General features: G+C 52.2%; 1 protein-coding gene across 1 annotated transcript; it reads right to left on the bottom strand.

Moving 5' to 3' along the window:
* Positions 1 to 15895: 15895 nt before the first annotated feature.
* LOC119359601 (heavy metal-associated isoprenylated plant protein 46-like) lies at positions 15896 to 16618 on the bottom strand. The gene is made up of 2 exons (XM_037625733.1): positions 16486 to 16618; positions 15896 to 16354 (listed from the first exon to the last, which is right to left on the bottom strand). Exons 1-2 carry the CDS (start codon positions 16489 to 16491, stop codon positions 15974 to 15976), a joined length of 387 nt encoding a protein of 128 aa, XP_037481630.1. The 5' UTR covers positions 16492 to 16618; the 3' UTR covers positions 15896 to 15973.

Genomic DNA, 16618 nt, shown 5'->3' on the forward strand with positions numbered 1-16618 from the left:
TCCGACATAATGTTTAAAAGATGATCATCAGACATCGAAGGTAAAACCACCCGAACCGGAGAAACAACGACCGATGGGGATGGGGGGTACCTGGGGGAGGGAGGTCCTTCGCCGCAGCCCGCTTCTCCGCCCTTTCTAGAATCGAGCCACCAGAATGTGAAACCCGCCTACCTTTGCGGGCCATGGACACCGGGGAGCGGATAGCAGGCGACCGCGCAGCAGGAGAGCCAGCGTGGGGGCCCGAGCGGGACATGGAGCCCAGATCATGATCAAGACGCCGACAGATCCCCGTCATAGATTGCTTCGAGCCCGAGGAGGTCCGGCTCTTAGCCGAGTACTTGCGAACTGAGGATTTCTTCTTCGAGGGGTGTTGTGATTCCATCATATCACGAGCAGGAGAGCCAGGGAGATCTTCAATACCCGAACAAGTGGGGGAGATAGGGCGAGCCGGGAGGTTGGAGCATGCAGCAGACACAGGAGTAGCCGAGCAGGGCGGAGCTTTAGGCAGATCAGCAGCAGCAAAGGGGGCCATCTGGACTGAAGGGGGAATCACTACATCTTCACGAGGAGCATCACCAGCAGGCGCTTGAGAATGAAACATCTCACGTTCTGAGTCTGCCAGGCCATCCCATTCAGATTGAGTGAAGCGGAGATTAGACCCAAAACTCTGATTGGGGCCACCAAAAGAACCATCCCCTTCCTTGTCATGTTTATCTGAAGGGTTAGCAGGAGGAGGGGGGAAGGTGGAGCAGCCGCCGTCGCCCCCTCCACCCGCACCCGCAACCTGATGCCATTGGGAGAGGGATAGACATCAATGAAGCCATGCACCCGATCAGGATCAACACACCAGACCTTCAACCGAGCAGGACCAACCTTGTTCAAAGACTCCTCATCCACCTCGATGGGTTTCCCAATCAAAACCCCAAAGGACATGAGGAAAACAGACGAGCGCAGACTAGCAGGTAGATCTTCAATCAACACCCACACTTGAGACAAAGGACCAACAGCAGTACCGTTGAATGCAGCCGCTTTGACAGAAACCACCAGTTGATTAAGAGGTAAGGTGAAGCTGGTGCAGGAAGCAATCATTCGCAGGCAATCTTTGGAGGGGAACACCACAGAGAAGTCAAACTCTGACAGCTGCACAACTTGCCAGTCCCAACTAGCCACATCCCAGATGCGAAGCCCTTCCAGCAGAGTTTGGGGGGAGATCTTTTGGTCTTTGACAGAGACAATAGCCGCATTGGATAGCGTAGGAGCCACCTCCCGAACAGGCAGATCACCATCAAAAGCGAAGAAGGAGCAGCCAGGAAGACCCAGACCAAACTGGATGACCGCGGGAGGTTTCTGTCTATCCATGCAATTGACCGTGAGGTGACCATCAGAGCGACAAATCAAGCAGAATGGTGGATTGGTGCAGCGAGACTGAAAGTGGACCGGTCTGTGGCAAGCGAAGCAGGTAAGCGCCGAGGGGTTGCTGTGGGAAGAGGGAGAGGGGCGGGATTGCTGCTGCAATTGGGGAGGGGGAAGGATCCCATCCCCAGAAGCCGAACCGGGTGGCCGACGCGCCGGCCCCGCGAAGGATCGAGGCGGCGGACGAAAACCAGATCCGTCCCCAAACGAGCAAGGAGGAGGGGGAGGTAGGGGCCGAGACGGGGCCGACGGACCACGCCCAACCCCCGGAGCCGGGAGGGAAGCCGAGGACGAAGACATCCCACCGCCAGAAGCCACCGCCGCCTCCCACGGGTCCACCACCGGGGAGGGAGAGGGACCAGACCCAGAGCCCTGCAAGCCAGATCCAGTCACACCCTCCTTCACCCGCTCCGGACCCGGAGCCCAGGCCTCGCGGGCACGAGCCGCCTGCTCGCGCGCCGCTTGCTCCGACTCCAGCTTAGAGCGGAGCGAAGCCTCAAGCTCCAGATCCACCACGAAGGCGGGGGAATCCTCGCGGCGCCGTTTGCAACCAGAAAGCGCCTCGCAGGAAGAACCCCTAGATTTGTCCATGGAGATCACCGCAGCAAAAGGAAGAAGGAGGGGTGGAGGTGGGGGGATCTGATGATGCGACGGATGGGAAGACGATAGCGGCGCAAGTCAGCGGCGGACGCAGTAAACCCTAGCAGGGGGGGTATCGAGCCGCGAGGGATCCATAAATAGCCCGAGCGAGCCGTGCCCCCTGGGCCCGGCTCGCCAAGTGGGCCGGAGAGGGACGGGGAGCCAGTAACCGGGCGGGGGGCCCACCTGGGCCTAGAGAAACCAGCGGGGGGAAATCGATAACCGAAGAGAGGGAGGGGGGAAGGCCCACTAGCCAGCACCGCCCCGACAGGCCCAGCAGGCCCACACGGGGAGCTGGCCCGCGAACCGGCGGCCACTACACAGAGATCTGGATCTAGAGAACACGGAGCGACCAGCGGCCCCGCCGCCGCCACCGCCGGCGACGGAGCCCCCGCAGCCGGAGACAGAGAGGGAGATGGAGAGCCTCCAAGCTCCCCATCAGGAGCACGACCCAAGACACCAAGCGCAGGAGACGTGGACGCAAACTTACCAGATCTACGCCGACGCCGCGAGACCCGGAACCAGCCGTCGGCCGACGGAGACACCCCCAACGGCCGGCCCCGACCCCCGGGGGCAAACTTACGAGGGCGAGGGGCGGTGCAGGCGACCGCCACCTCCCCAGCGCAGGCCACCGCACCACCAGGGGAGGAAGGCAGAGACCGCGAGTCCTCCTCATCCGACAACAGCGCCCAAAAACGAGATCCAAGAACCGGCAGTGAAGAGAGGGAAGGGGAAGGATCCACCTGCGAAGAAACAGGGGAGGATTGGGAAGGGGGAGCTACACCTGAAGGTGAGGGTGACCGGACGCCAGTCACCGGGGAAGGGCGGGGCGCAGATCTGCCGAGCCGAGGAGGAGAAGGGGAGGAAGGGTGGGGAGGGAGAGAGGGAAGATGAGCCATCCTAGTGTGCTCACACGAACTCTGTCGGTTGAAAGCGGAATACCACAAATGAGCATTTGCAACTACTTGGTCGCCTTTCTAGAGTAACCAGGTCGACCCTCGCTAACAGACCACCATCGTTTGACAGTAGGTCACCCCACGAAGGTATGTCCAATTGCATCCCTAGCCAGTCATAAAATATATTCCAGGCTCTCATGGGACTAGTGGAAAATTAGCTAACCACAATTTTCATTGGTGGCATGCCATTTCCATCAAAGCCAACACTATTTTTTTCAAATAATGTTGGTTCGGCATAATTCATACATCATCTACTTGTATATGGGTCCCAACATTCTGATTGGGCCTAACTTAGTGGTGGCGTAGGAAAAGAATGCTACGCCAACACTAATTCATATAGCTATGGCGTAGCCGGTTACTAGACGACAACAATATATTTTGCAGGTCCACTTTGGGGCTCGCATAACACCGTCACAATTAGCGCCGTGCTAGGGATATTCATATTATTAATGGCGTTCGCTGGTTTAGGTACACCACTAATTACATCGCAGCACGATTTACGTATGACCGCCTTGTCCATTCATCTATATATTTTCCTCCTTCTTCCTCTTCCTCTTTCTCATTATCTCTCTAGCTTCTCTTCTTAAGAAAAGACCAAATTCTTTCTCATGATTCTTAATTAGGTAGTTAGATCTAGCTAGGTCATGGATTAATTAAGCTTGTTAGCCTCCACACACCCACTCCCTAAGCTAGCTCTCTCCTCCACCCACTCAATCACAGATTTGCATTAAATTTTCCACCACACTTCATTAACGGCGCCTCCAACCTACATACGATCGCCCCCCCCCTCTCGTGTCCCTTTGAGACCCGAGGGCCACCACATAAGAGGTCTGGACCAGAAATCCATGAGATGTTTAACGAATTTGAATGATTGCCCGAAGCTAGGAAAGAAGAGAAAGAAGGCAGAGGAGAAAATGATGCTAAAAGTATGAAAAAGGAAGTATGTTTTCTGGGGCTTGAAGTATTGGGAACTACTTAGTATGCCACATTCTATTGATATGATGCATATCATACAAAATGTGTGCGAGAGTTTGCTTGGCATACTGTTTGACATGCCAGAAAAGAGTAAAGATGGTCTGAGGGCGAGACGAGACTTGAAAGATATTGGTATTAGGAAAGTGCTTTAACCCACATCCCTTAAAAACAAGGAGACAATCAATGGCAAAAAAAGCCAAAGCCAACAAGCCAGACAAGGGCAAAATTGTGTCAAAAAACAAAGATGGTTATTGCCCCAATTGCTTCACACTTGACGAGGACGAGCTTTCTCAAGTTTGTAACTACCTTGATGGCATCACAGTTCCTTCCGGTTACTTGGGCCTCATATGTAGATATCTTGACTCAATAAGGCAAAGGTTTAGCAAAATGAAGTCCCATGACTGTCATGTGGTCATGACACAATTACTTCCTGTAGCTTTTAGAGGGATAATGGAACATCACGTCCACAACACACTTCTTGACTTCTGCCACTTTTTTGACATTATGTCTCAAAAGTCGACCAGTGTGCGACATCTCACACGAGTACAAGAGGAGATCGTTTTAATACTATGTGAGCTTGAGATATATTTTTCACCTTCATTCTTTAATGTTATGGTGCATCTGCTAGTTCATATTGTTCCTGAGGTTAAAGACCTTGGACCGACATTCTTACATACCATGTTTCCGATTGAAGATGAACGGAACCGTGAAGGAGTACGTTCGTCACTAGTCCCGTTTGGAGGGATGCATCGTGCATGCCTATCTGACCAAGGAGTGTATATCCTTCTGCAAGAATTATATAGATGATGATCAATCTCTTGGTTTGCCCTTGAAGAAGCATGCAGGTAGGCTCGAAGGAGTAGGCCACTCACGGTTGAAACGTGATTTAAATGCGGATATACAAAACCGCCGAGACGACTTCAACAGAGTGCACACATTAGTGGAAAACTATGAGGATGACGAAGATTACACCACCAGAAGGAGCAGAACTATGTTGCCTACGAAAGGACGTCCCTTCTTGAGAACGAGTGATAGCACGGCCAGAGGATTGTCCAACGACGTCGTACTTGATTTGTGTGCGCCTCCTAAATTGTGTACTTTGAATTAATTAACTGTATCATATTTATATACTTTGAACCACCACAAGAATTTGTATCATTCTAATTATATGTAATATACATGTCGTCGCTCAAAATGCCTGCTCGCGTTGGCCATGTCATTAGCGCCACCACTAACAATTAACCAACACTTAGCTTTTTTGGGGAAAAGAAGAACTCATTTTGAGCCTCCTCCCCCATATCGAGCCACCGACGGACACTTCGCCGTCGTCCCTCGCCGTCGTGCCCCCGCCGTGGCCACTGCACCTCCACCCCACAACTGTCCGCCCGACGACCTAACTCATCGTGTCCGACCACTCTCTCCCTCTGCCTTCATGTCCGGCCGCCCTCTCACGCCCTCCTCATGGCCGGTCCCCCCCTCTCGCGCCCGTCTCAATTCAAACGGTAAGACCTTCTCTACCAATATTTTCCATATAGATTTGTTCTAGTGTGTATATAATTGTGATGAAATGCATTATGTCTGTACCTATGAATTGATGAAATGCATTATATGTGTATGCATGTGTTAATTGATTGGCTTTTTGATGTGTGGCATGTTTTAGCCAATGCAACATTGCATTGTGTTGCTCGTGAATTGTCTCACGCTATGTTTCTTTTTGCAGGGAATGTCTAGAGAGTTGCCAATGTTTTGCCAACATTGCATTGGTGCACAACACCTTCCGGATCTCGAAGTCCAAAACATTAAAAAAAACTTGACACGCTCGCATAAAATGTTTCGTGATGGAAAAAATTCCCGACGACTTCAGGTCAAAAATAAAATAAAATCTCAAGGACAAAAGGTGTGACTCCACCCGTCTCATAATATAAGAGCGTTTATTTACACTAGTGTATTATGGGATGGAGGGAGTAACTTCTATATATTGTTGATTTTATTTTTCCCACCAACAATACCATGAAATGTTCTCCTTGCTCAAACTTTTTAATTATACAAATACAACAAAAGGTCAAGTCTATTTAAAATAAGTTTCAGACTTTTTGAATTTCCTTGTACTTACTTTTTTTTGCATATAGGGTGTATATATATGCAGGAATCAAACGTGCTTGTCAAACAAAACGAAACACATATCCAATAGATGACTTCTCCACTTAGAATTTTTGTGCAAAGCAAAGACAGAAACACAAGTTCGTTTTATTAAGATGGCCGTATGCATCGTTCTGATGCAGAGGCCGGGGAGTCCCCCTTTTTTTTTTAAAAAAAGACAGAAACACAAGGAGGGTTTTTTTGAACGAAGACGCTAGACGCGTCCGACTTTAAATTAATAAAGCCACTTAGGCAGCATCCAAGGTTTGCACGCCACATACCACACATAACACCACAGTCTCAATAGGCTACAACAGCCACACACGCCATAATGAAAACAACAAACTAAGAGGGGACCCGACCCACTCTAGCTCACAAACAAGACCCTAGAGGAACAAGATACGCTTCAATTCGCTTGCCACAGCCTTGGGATACATGTAGCGATCTTCTCCATAGTGCTCTTCAAATGGTCTGCATCACCTTGCTTCCCCAGCGGTGCCCAACTCTGTAAAAATAAATGGCATTTGAAGATAACATCAGTAGGATTGGAAGGAAACTTATGTTCCATAGTCATTTTATTACGCACAGTCCAAAGGGACCAGAGTAAGGCCCCTACGCAGGTCCACAAGATCCTGGCCTTGGCACCCCCCTGTGCCTGTAAAATAGCCAGCAGCTCAGACCCAGTGCTAGGATTCCAATTATGTTGGAAAACCTATCGCACCGCGCTCCAGGCAAAGCGGGCCAGAGCGCATTGGAACATGGTGTGGTTCGCGTCCTCTAGCGACTCACATACCACGCACGTCCCGTCCGAAGGCCCATTCCGTTTAGCTACGTTCTCCGCCGTCGGAAGCCTATTGCGAAATAACTGCCACATAAAGATCTTAATATTTAACGGCACCCTAGCCTTCCAAAGGTTCCTGGCAATATCCAACGCAGTGCCCTCTGTCAGCTTATTGTAAAGGGACTTCACTGAGAATTTCCGAGACACGGAGAGGTCCCAAGAAACCGTATCCTCATCTAGATTTACCAAAATTTGTTCCAGCCGCGCCTGAAGCAAGCCCCAACTTGCTAATTCCGCCGCATTCAACTGTCTCCTAAAGTTAATCAAAGGCGGCGTAGCGCGAAGAGCCTCTCCCACCCTGAGTAGCGGGTCCGCCGTCACCTGATATAACTGCGGGAACTCCTGCCAAAGCGGCTTGTCACCCAACCAGCGATCCAACCAGAACCTAGTCGAGTTGCCGCTATTCACCTTAAATCTCGCCCCCAGCGAGAAGGCTGGTCTAACCGCCTGGAGCCCATTCCAAAACGGCGAGCCCGAAGCCTTGGCGTTAAATACATGCCCGTCCGGGAAGTATTTGGCCCGCAGAAGGTCTGCCCACAGACCCTCTTCCTTAGCTGCTAGCTTCCACCACCATTTTGATAGCAGCGCCACGTTCATAAGTTTAGAATTAGTGATCCCTAGCCCACCATGCTTCTTAGGTCGGCAGACCGCCGCCCATTTTAACATATGGTATTTCCTTTTGTGACCCGCTCCTTCCCAAAAGAATTTTGAGCGCGGCGTATCTAACTTCCCATGCACCCCATCAGCTAACAAGAACATCCCCATTGTAAAAAGAGGGAGGGAAGACAGGCTCGAGTTGGTAAGAATTAACCGAGCCGCCGAAGACATAAAGCGTTCCCGCCATGGGCTAACCCTATTGGCAACCTTACCATACAATGGTTCCCATTCGGAGATGGTAAGGTTTTTAGGCGCGATCGGTAGCCCTAGGTACTTAATTGGAAAACTCCCTAGTTTACAATTAAGGAGATTGGCTATTCGGACACGTTCGAGCTGGTCCAATCCCATTATAATTACCTCACTTTTGAGGAAATTAATCTTGAGCCCTGATAGCATTTCAAAAGCTAGGAGGAGCAGCTTGATAGTAGCGATGATGTGATCATCAGGCTGAAATAACAGCATTGTATCATCCGCGTATTGCAGATGCGTCACCCCCCCTGGGATGAGGTGTGGCACTACGCCTTTCACGTGACCCGCCCCTCGGGCCCTCGCGACCATCGCAGCAATTGCGTCTGCCACAAAGTTAAAGATCAAAGGGGAGCTAGGGTCTCCTTGCCGAAGACCTCTTTTGTTACGGAAAAATTTACCCATCTCCCCGTTGATCGACACCGCTGTATTCCCACAGCTAATCAAGTGCATCATCCTATGAACAAAGCCTGCGTCAAAACCCTTTTTGAGCAGCACCTCCCGCACAAACTCCCAGCTCACGCGGTCATACGCTTTCTCGAAGTCAAGTTTGAGCAATACTCCTTGCCCTTTCGTACGTTTAAGCTCATGCACGATCTCCGCAAGCGCCACTGGTCCCTCCAATATATTGCGCCCCTTGATGAACCCAGTCTGACTCCTACTGATCACCCTTTGAGCAATAGGAGTCAGCCTGACAGCATAGGCTTTGGCGCACAACTTGAATGGCACATTAATGAGCGTGATAGGCCTAAATAACCTGATGCTGTCCGCGCCCTTAACTTTGGGGATAAGACTAATCACCCCAAAATTTAAACGAGCCAGGTCCACCTATCCCAACGCGAAGCCATTGATAATTGCGTGGAACACATGTTTTAGGCTAGGCTAGAATTTTTTGAAGAACTCCACCGGCCACCCATCAGGCCCCGGGGTCGTGCCCGTCTTCATGGAAGACAGCGCACGATCAATCTCCTCCGGCAAAAAAGACAAGACAAGTCCTGCGTTTTCTTCCTGAGAAACCCGTTCGTGAGGACCCCACAAATCCTCCCGAAGGCAGAGCTGCTTCTCCTCAGCCGTCCCCAACAGGCCAATGAAGAAATCATAAATGTGATTGCAAATCTCTGCCTGGGTGATCAAAACCCTATCCCCATGGTTAAGGCGTAGAATAGAACCTTTACGTTTTCTCCCATTGGCGAACGCATGGAAGTACCCTGTGTTTGCGTCACCTTTGGTCACCCACTTGATGCCGCCCCTACGGCGCTAGTACTCCTCTTCCGCTCTCAGGATGAAGAGCACTTGTTCTTCCAGCGCATATCGCAGCGCCCACTCCTGCTCGGAGAACATGCGCACATCTGCTTCCGCATCAAGCGTTGCTATTTGGGCCAAAATCTTGGCCCGCTCCTTTTTGGATTCGCTACCAAAATTCGCTCCCCATCCCCTAAGGAAAGCGCGGAGCTTAGCTGCCACCGCCGACCAAAACTCAGCCGGGCCCCTTTGGGGGCCCACCTGCGACACAATGGCCGCCCACCGCTCATGCATCATGGCCTCGAAGCCCTCTGCTTCGAACCAGGCAAATTCGAAAAAGAATCTGCTGCTACGACGCCTCTGCTCCTCCCCTGAGGAGAAGATCAGAGGCATGTGGTCAGATCCGATCCTAGTTTCGGCCACTAAAGAGCACATCGGAAAAAGCGCTTCCCACTCCGGGGTGAAGAAGACACGATCAAGAACTGAGCTAACCGGGCGGAGCTGTTTGTTGGTCCACGTAAATCTCGCTCCGGTCCGAGCAGCCTCCCGAAGCGAGGCTGCCGCAATAGCATCATTGAAAAGGGACACCCTAGCCCAGTCCACATTGCCATTGTTCTTATCCGACCCCGCTCGGATCAAGTTAAAATCTCCTCCCACAATGACCGAGAGGTTCGCTGCCCGCTTGGCCCCTACCATCACGGAAACCTCATCTAGGAAGCCTGCCGACCTCGAGTGATCCGCAGGCCCATAAACCCCAATGACAGCCCACACCAGGTTCGAAGCCCGCTGCCTAACCATGGCCATAATGCAAAAAACCCCAAAGTCCCACGCCAGGACCTCACAAACGTCCTCATTACAACCCATGAGCAGGCCACCCGAATGGCCCGCAGAAGGCACCCAGCGCCAGTTAAACCGCTGTAAAGGATCAATCGCCAGAAGATCCCTATGCGCAAAGTCGGCCTTAATGGTTTCCTGTAACGAAACTATATCGATGCGCTCCTTGGCCATATATTCCCGGAGCTGCGTGCGACGCCCTACGTGCCCACAACCTCGAATATTCCAGAATAAAAATCGCATTACAACACTCGGTTACGGAGGCGAACTCCTCGCGAGCTCACCGCCTTTTGCACGCGCTTCCTAGCCGGCACACGACTAGAAGAGGGTAAGTCAGAGCCTTCCCTCGGCTCTGCTTCCCCTTCTGGCACCACCACCACCAACTGCCCCCCTGGGCAGTTTTCCTGTGCATCCGAGGCCTGGCAACGCGCTGCCGCCTCGGCCAAGGCAGCCTGAGCCTCCTCACGCGCCCGGACTAACGGGATAATATCAGCAGAGCTAGACCCCAGCTCCACTCCACTATCAAGTAAAATCGACGCAAGATGGTCGTCTGAGAACGCGCTGAGAATTGTAAAAGAGGGAAGGGGGTTACCTGACATGTCCAAGTTCTTGTCTGCTACCTTCAGCTTCGCGCTCTCCAGAGAAGACAGATCCCCCAGCTTGGCCTTCGCCCTAGTGCTTGGTTCCCGCGTCGCCACCGGCGTGGCCTTGGAGCGCTTGGCCTTGCAGCCCACATCACCCGCCGCCAACTCCGACCCCAGCTCGCCACGCAGGGACGCCGCCATACTTGCAGCAAGCTGAGCCGCGGTCTTGGGACCCGGCTTCCTGCCCGCTCCCCCGGAGCCCCGCTTTCCAGAGCCAGGAGTAGGGCTATCCTTGTTGAGCTCACCAACCCCGGCCTGCGCCGCCAACGGAGAGGAGGGAATTGCAGTCCTCCCCCCCTCCAGCCCTGCGCCAACCACTGTCCCCGACGCCAGGACCAAAGAGGGGCGAGGTGTAGGTAGCAGCTGTGGTAAGTTGGATCCGTACTCGTCAAAGGCACCTGCCAAGTCACGTGCCAGGTTCGGGCCGCTAACTGCCGTGTCCTGGGTCGCCACCACCATCGCCTGCCCTTCCATCACGCCCAACTGGTTCCATGTCTCTGTGTCAATGGAGGTGTCCAGCATGCTGTCTTCGAGATCCTCTTCTTCCCCTCCCATAACCACATCCAAACGCTACTGCCCAGAGCCCTGCCCAGCGTCTGACCTGCCTTTGTCAACACAAGGACCCGCCGGATCCGTGGCCCCCTCTTTGGGTGGGGGTGGAGGTTGGGGCGCGCCCGAGCCCGACCTTAACTTCCACCTCGACCTTAACTTGATACCCTTCATGGTTAAATCAAACTTCCACCGTGCCATTCAACTTCTCTGGTGCCTTGCAAGCAAGTTTCATCCTTACCGGCCCCAACCGGATAAGCGACATTTCATCCACCACAATTGGGCGCCCCAGCATCTTAAAGCCTTCCTTGACCCTATCCTCCCTGCGGTGTTTTTGTGGGATGTCGTGAAGCTTAACCCACACTTCCGGCATGCTCATCGGTTGGATCACCTCATACAGTCTGTCCCGCACCCTTGCGGTTATGTCATGAGAGGGGAGGAAAAGTTTTCCACTTGACTTGGCCATGTGCAGAAGATCCGCAGAGGGGAACACCACCAGGAAGTCATCGTCGCCCACCTGCGTAACCTGCCAGTCCCAATCACTCGTGACGATGTTCTTGAGTTCCTGTTTCAGAATCTTTAGGTTAAGTTTGCCCGGGTCCGCCGAGAGGATTGCCGCATTAGCCACCTTCTGGTCCACCGGCCGTTCCTCCTCCGCATCTTCAGCAAATTCGAGACAAAAGAAGCCCTCTCCCGTAATCGCACTCCCCATAATCTGAAGCTTAACCGCCTTGCCACGCGAAGGGCAAGCAGCGGAGGCATGGCCCTCCTCCTTGCACAGCACACATAGTGGCTTGAAAGTGCACTTGGATTGGTAGTGTCCAAGTCTGCCGCACTTGAAGCACTCCACCTCCGGCACATCTTCCACCGGGATTGGCTCCCCCACCGTTCCCTTTGCTGTCAGGATCGGCGCCCCCCCGCGCGCCTCGGCCGACGCCCGCTGCTGCTGTGCTAGGGGATCCCCATGACCCCCGCCGCACAAGGGGTGCGCCATCGCCTTGCGTTCCAGCTCCCGACGCCGCTGCGCGGCCTTCTTCCTCTGCTTCTTTTCTTGCTGTTGCTGGATCCACCATGGCGGAGGAGGACCCCAATCCCCCTCGCGACCCTGTGGCTCCGCCTGCGTGCCGCGCTCCTCCCGCGCCGCACGAAGCTCCCTCTCGCCTCTGTCATCTCCTCTGTCGCGCATCGCCCTCTTCGCCTTCTCGCGCAGATCCCGCTCCCGCCTGCGCTCCGCCTCCAAATCCGCCGTCTCCATCGGCCTCTTCTCCGCCCGCAGATCCGCCGCCTCCATCGGCCTCTTCTCAGCCCACCGGTCCCCCATCACCGCCTCCGCGAAGGATCTGCGAAGGGGAGAGAGTGGGGGAGCAAGCTTGATGCGCCGAGCCAGGTGAGCCCAGCGCCGCACTTCTCTTTTGGCAGCAGGAAACCCTAACCAGGGCTCCCGACTGCCCTTTGCCACCCACATATACCCAAGCGCAGGGCGACTGGGCTGACCAGGTGGGCTGGACCGCTCTCGGCCCAGCGTAGGCCGCCCCGGGCCCTCCACCACAGCCACTTCCAGCCTGGGCGGCCCCGCGCAAGCCGAGACGGGCCCCGCCCCATCAGGGCCCACGACGGCCCGGCACCCGGTTCCCGCAACCCTAGGTTCCATCGCCAGGGACGCACCTGCCCCGGTCCCCGCCGCCGCCGCCGCCACCGTGCAGCCGGGGGTGGGGGTGCAGTCCAGACGCGGCCACTCCCGCTCGCCTGCCGCCGCCGTCGACGCCTCCCCTGCGCCAACCAGCAGCCCCGCCAATTTGGACCGAATGGCCCCGGCTGCCACCGCCGCAGCGTTTCCACTGGGCGGCGTCGCCGGTTTCCAAACGCGCGCCGCCAATGCCCGGTGGCCCCTACCTCCCGGCGCGAACCTACGCCGCCGCCGCGCCGACCCAGGCTGCTCCCTCGCAGCGAACGGCACAAAGTCGCCAATCGTTGGTCCCGCCGGCGCCGCCCTTCGGCCCCCCGCAGCGCAATCTGCCGTCTCGCACTCCGACTCCGCCTCCGACTCCGACTCCGACCCCGCAAGGGCCCAAAAGCGGCTGCCCCCCGGCCGTGCCGCCCTGCCCGCCGGCGACTCTGGGGCCGGGGCTTGCGGGCCGCGCCCCGGCGGGCTCCCCGAGCCCCTACGCACCAGCTGCCAGCCGGTCGCCGTCGCCGGCCTCGCCGACGCGCGCACCGCGCACGCCCGTTCGCCCGCCCCTGTCTCCAACGGCTCGCTCATTCGCTCATCCCGCTCCTTCATAATCTACACAAGGAGGGTTGCTATGCATGTGTGTCCGGACCTAGCACGTAATCGATTTGTTCTTTAGACATACATAAACCCATTTGTTAGTTTATTCATTCAGTAGATTGTTCTTGTGATGCTTTCTCTCAAAAGTCCATACACTTAAGCCTAGCTAGGATACTTTCCGAATCAGCAAAGTATGAAGATAGCAACCTGGTGCATGCATGTCCCTCCTCTAGAAAGGTTACCATTTTTATCTTCATATGACGTTACCACTTGTGTCTGAATTCCTTCTCTGCTAATTTTAAAACTTTGTAGAACTCTTGATGAATCTCTCTATAGATACGATGGAGATTTGGCCAGCACTGAAGTGCCAAAAGGCAAAAATCTTAGAGCTTAAATATATACGCATGTATCACTTTTTTCGACAAAGGGTGAATTTTATATACGCATGTATCATTTGCGTTGAAGCCTTGACCTATCTTGTGACTAGCCATTGATAAGAAGATCTGACGTTCGCTGGTTAGCTTTTCCGTAAGAAAATAGAATGTGCACAAATGACAGAAATGACAAACTGTCTGTCCTACATCTCTCACGCATATAGTTTCAGACTCTGGACCCTGAAGGGAACAAACAGGGTTCTAGTATTGATTTGAAAACTGGTGTTTAAAATCAGGAGCTCGAAGTTTAAACACCAGTGCGGAGATTCTAACTGTCTATTCATTAGAACGATCCCTGAATCCTGATAAACTAGTCAGGTCGCCGTGCTCGTTCTCTGCAGTAGGTGGCTTATCTTTTTCTTTGTAAATGGGAATTGTGGAGGTAGGGACAATCTGGTACCAACAGTCTTATATTCTTGTTATTGTTCTGAATCTCAGGTCAGTGGTCAGCAGTTTGGTGACTCCGTTCAGCTTTGTCGTAGACCCCACTAGTGCGAGACGAAGAAAACTAGGCAATTGTAAGAACATTGGCAGGAAGAGGGCCACACTCAATCCAAAAAGGAGAAAAAAGACAGAAAGAGAGCCACTCAGACTAAACTCCTATGAAATCGCTGCGGAATTTTGAGGCTCCAGCATGTCTCTTTTCCTATGACATCCAAGTGTGTGATGACATCGCTGCACATGGTCCTGCTCTTATCTGGATGTTTTTCTTTTACCCTGAAATTGTTCTACAGTAAATTTTCATTAATAAAATTAATAATGCAAAGAAAAGCAAAAAAAAAAAAAGAGGTTGCCTCTGAGCCTAACCAACTCCAGTTTTCTCTAACATAATGAATATGAAACTGAGAACTTACTAGGGAGAGGAGGTGATCCATTGCTCTAGACAGGCAATGTGCTTCCTTTTGGTTCTATGCTTGACAAGCATAAGATCATGCTCTTATCCAGATGTTTATTCGCATAACCAATTCCATGGTGCTATGTTTATTTAGATACTAGTGGTTGGAGCGTCACCCTGTGGTGCCGCTTGAGGAAGATGTGCCCATATTTTCATTTTTAAAAAAAATAGAGTCCTCGCCTTGGTCTAAAAAACATCTCAGAAACAAAAATCCTGACCTTCATCTAAAAGGAAAGTAAAAAATAAAAAAAAACCTACCACCGCAGCCTACCATCGAGCCCCACTTTGCATAACCCTCCATTTAAAAAATACCGGAGGTCCTCACCTCCATCTAAAAATAAAAAAATACATTTAAAAAATAATCCTCACCTTCATTTTAACAAATCCAAAAGATTTCTTACCACGGCCAACCAGCTTGCGCCACCTGGCATAACTGGTTGGCCACTCTTCACGCGACGTTTAATGGGTTTAATTTGAGCGTACAGACCACAAGGCTATATATGAATCCTATTCAGCTAGATGTTTTGACCATTTGAAAAAAAGAAGATAGTTGTTTTGACTGTTTGTTTCCATTTCCGGGTTTAAGGGACCGTGAATATACGGATCTACCCATATACATTCGTACTCACTCTGTTCCTGAATATAGATCTTTATAAATATTTAATAAAAGACCATTTTTTAACATCTGAATAAATATTTCAATAAAAAACAATAAAAGACTATATACGGAGCAAAATGAGTGAATCTACACTCAAAACTGCGTCTATATACATCCGTATCCGTATGTAGTCCATAGTAAAATCTGTAGAATGACTTATATTTAGGAACGAAGGGAGTATATATAATCAGATGACATGCGTCACACCGTGAGGCCGAGCAAATCATGGTGTGACGTCCGATATTTTCTTGCAGGTGACGTACAAAAGGTTTAAATCGTGCGGCTCTGTTTGACTCCACGCCCTCATCATACAAAATTTAAATCGGCACATGCGCCCGGTCCAAAACCACATGTAGCTTACCAACTTCACCGAGAAGCAAGCGACTGAGAATCGGAGATTCATATGACCATGGCGTTTGTCTTGAATATTGAAGATTTCTACCTGGAAATTAGCTAAGCGAAGTCATAAATATACTTCTTTTGCCTTTTTATTTCTTCCTCCAATCAATTTATAAAATACATGTATGTATGCAAGTATAGTTGCTGACAAAACTAAAGTATGTCAAAATCGTTCTCCGCCAGTTACATGGCCCGGCAGTTGCTGGGCTCTTCCTCGCAAACGACCATGTGCGGCTGCTGGTACTGGTGGTGGTAGTAGCTGGGCGGGTAGTAGCACGGCGGCGGGTACACGGGCACGGCCGGCTTCGGCTCATCCTTCTTCTCTTCCTTTTTCTCCTCCGGCTTCTTCACTTCCTCCACCTTGATGATTTGGGCGTGGCCGAGCTTCTTGCGGAGGCAGCTGACGAGGCACACCGGGTCGACGCCATCGCCGACCACCTCCAGCTGGTCCCTGGAGTCGCCGGTAATCTCCATCGACGTCACCCCGGCAGCTCTGGCGGCCATCGTCAGTGCTTTGGACCGTCGTTTGTCGCACGACAGGCTCAACTGGATGACAATCTTTTGCTGCAATAAGGAGGAGAAAAACGATGGATCAGTCGTAAAAGCTTCAGAGTAATGTATTGCTTGCTCAAATTAAGCTAGGTGCGAAACAAATCAACATGAGAATGGGAGCAGAAACTGAATAAGTTCCTCACCTTCATTTTGCGTGCTGCCGGTTTGGCAGATGCTCCCTATCAATGAGAAATAGAAACTCGGAAAATGTTGCCGTTCAAGCGAGGCCACTGATCGATCTTCCGCAGTTGGCGTGGGTGTCTAGAGGCAGGAAGT

The sequence above is a fragment of the Triticum dicoccoides genome, chromosome 2A, assembly GCF_002162155.2.
Source record: "Triticum dicoccoides isolate Atlit2015 ecotype Zavitan chromosome 2A, WEW_v2.0, whole genome shotgun sequence".
In the NCBI taxonomy this organism is placed as follows: domain Eukaryota; kingdom Viridiplantae; phylum Streptophyta; class Magnoliopsida; order Poales; family Poaceae; genus Triticum; species Triticum dicoccoides.